The 2,159-nt window shown below is 40.8% G+C and overlaps 1 protein-coding gene across 1 annotated transcript in view; it reads left to right on the plus strand.

The window, feature by feature from the left end:
• The window catches only part of SARC_13205 (hypothetical protein), a gene marked incomplete at its 3' end in the record, with an annotated part of 3,301 nt that extends 1,195 nt beyond the window's left edge, over positions 1 to 2,106 (plus strand). Inside the window, exons 2-4 of the mRNA XM_014292669.1 lie at positions 135 to 352; positions 922 to 1,100; positions 1,866 to 2,106. Of these exons, the coding sequence (XP_014148144.1) occupies positions 135 to 352; positions 922 to 1,100; positions 1,866 to 2,106 (638 nt within the window). The remainder of the gene's footprint in view (positions 1 to 134; positions 353 to 921; positions 1,101 to 1,865) is intronic.
• Between the last annotated feature and the right edge of the window lie 53 nt (positions 2,107 to 2,159).

Here is a 2,159-nt window from a genome sequence, read left to right on the forward strand (position 1 = left end):
GTAGTAGTAGTATATATATATATATATATATATATATATATATATATATATATATATATATATATATATATATATATATATATATATATATATATATATATACTGATATTATTTCTCATCCCACCCCACCATAGGAACCGTCTTCACCACCCACGCCACACTGCTGGGCCGGTACCTGTGTGCGGGTGCGGAGGACTTCTACAACAAACTGGAGCATTTCGATTGCGAATACGAAGCAGGTGAGAGACAGATCTACCACAGATACTGTTTGGAACGGTCGGCCGCCCATTCAGCACACGTGTTCACCACAGTCTCACACGTCACGGCATTGGAAGCTGAGCACTTGTTGAAGGTACTGCGAAGTGAAAGTGACAGTGTGAAGTAATGGCCACATACGTTACTGTCCCACAATCTCAAGGGTATTGATTCATATTGCATGTGCAAATTCACACCACTCCTGGGTATATATGTAGTATATGTATGTATATATATATATAATGTATGTATGTATATGTGTGTGTATATATATATATGTATATGTAAATATGTATATAGTTCATTATTCAAAATGTACTGTTCTTTATCGGGATGTACAGTTATTTTCATAGAATATTGTGGACAGTACAAACCTCTTACCGGTGGTCTGCATAGTCTTATACACATACACGCGAGATATACAAGGTTGTCACTGATACACATAGATACAAGAATTTATTACCTATATTGATATGTGTAATATGGATTCGGCGCGATTTCGAACTTATTCTCTCATGCGGATCCTTTATTATCTAATTTCAATCTCGATGCACACACTTTTTTTTTGTGTGGTTCATATGTATGTATCTATTATCATATCATTATAGGCATGTATTGTACATGAATAAAATGCTTATCACCGTCGTTCCTCGCCATACATCACAGCGAAAGCCAGACGTAATCCTACCCAATGGACTCAATGTGGTCAAGTTCGCCGCACTGCACGAGTTCCAGAACCTGCACCAGAAGGCAAAGGAAAAGATCCACAAATTCATCCGCGGACACTTCTACGGACAGCTAGACTTTGATCTCAACAAGACCCTGTACTTCTTCCTGGCTGGAAGGTATGCACATATATCTATATATCTATATATGTGTGTGTGTGTTTGTCTGTGTATGTGTATGTGTATGTGTCGTATATGTACTGTTACGTCTATTTTGATTTTGCCGCTACAGTTCATTACAGGGATATAAGCTATCCGTGTGGTCACCCCACTTGCTTGTGCAGTATAAGTTGGCGTGTGCTCGTTGGACCTCAACAAGGCCCTGTACTTCGTCTCAGTTGGTAACTGTCGCGGAATGAGTTTCAGGCTATGGTAAGGATGTATTGTACCTGCAAACCCTGCTGGTCGGTTCGTATGGTGAGTAGAAGTGTGTTTTTTTCCCAAATCTGTGACAGTTCATATAACTGACGATCATGCTGAACAATACACAGCTTATGGGACTTCACAGCTTATAGCACGACCGCTTGCATTGCCCGATGAGATGGCTATAAATACTTCGGAAGTGTGTTCAAATACTTCGTATTGGCCAATGAGATGGCTACAAATACTCCGGAAGTGTGTTCAAGTTCTTCTTGTTGCCCAATCGCAATCGTAAGAATTAGGAGCGTACTTGTGCATCACGATACTAGCACAACCTTCATTATCACATGAAACAAACGGCTCAAGCGCGTAGACCTGATCTGATAGAAGTCACATTATCGGACAACGGTTAACATTTTAGGACAATGGTTAACGTTGTCGGACAATAATTGCATTCCATTAATTTACAGGGCTATAATTAATATCCAAAAAAAACCCCCCCTTTCTAACGACGTGCCTGCTCAGGTACGAGTTCACGAACAAAGGATGCGATCTGTACATCGAGGGTTTGGCACGCCTCAACCACCGGCTCAAAGCGAGTGGGTCTGATAAGACAGTGGTTGCCTTCATAGTCATGCCGGCACCTACGAACAACTACGGCGTCGAGGCTCTTAAAGGACAGGCTGTGCTGAAGAGTCTGGAGGATACCATCGATGTGGTCGAGAAGGATATCCGCGGAAGGCTGTTCGAGTCTGCCGTAAGGTAGGTATATATGTAAGTATGTATGTATGTATGTATGTATGTATGTATATATAAATA

Source organism: Sphaeroforma arctica (assembly GCF_001186125.1).
Source record: "Sphaeroforma arctica JP610 unplaced genomic scaffold supercont1.3013, whole genome shotgun sequence".
Classification (NCBI taxonomy): domain Eukaryota; class Ichthyosporea; order Ichthyophonida; genus Sphaeroforma; species Sphaeroforma arctica.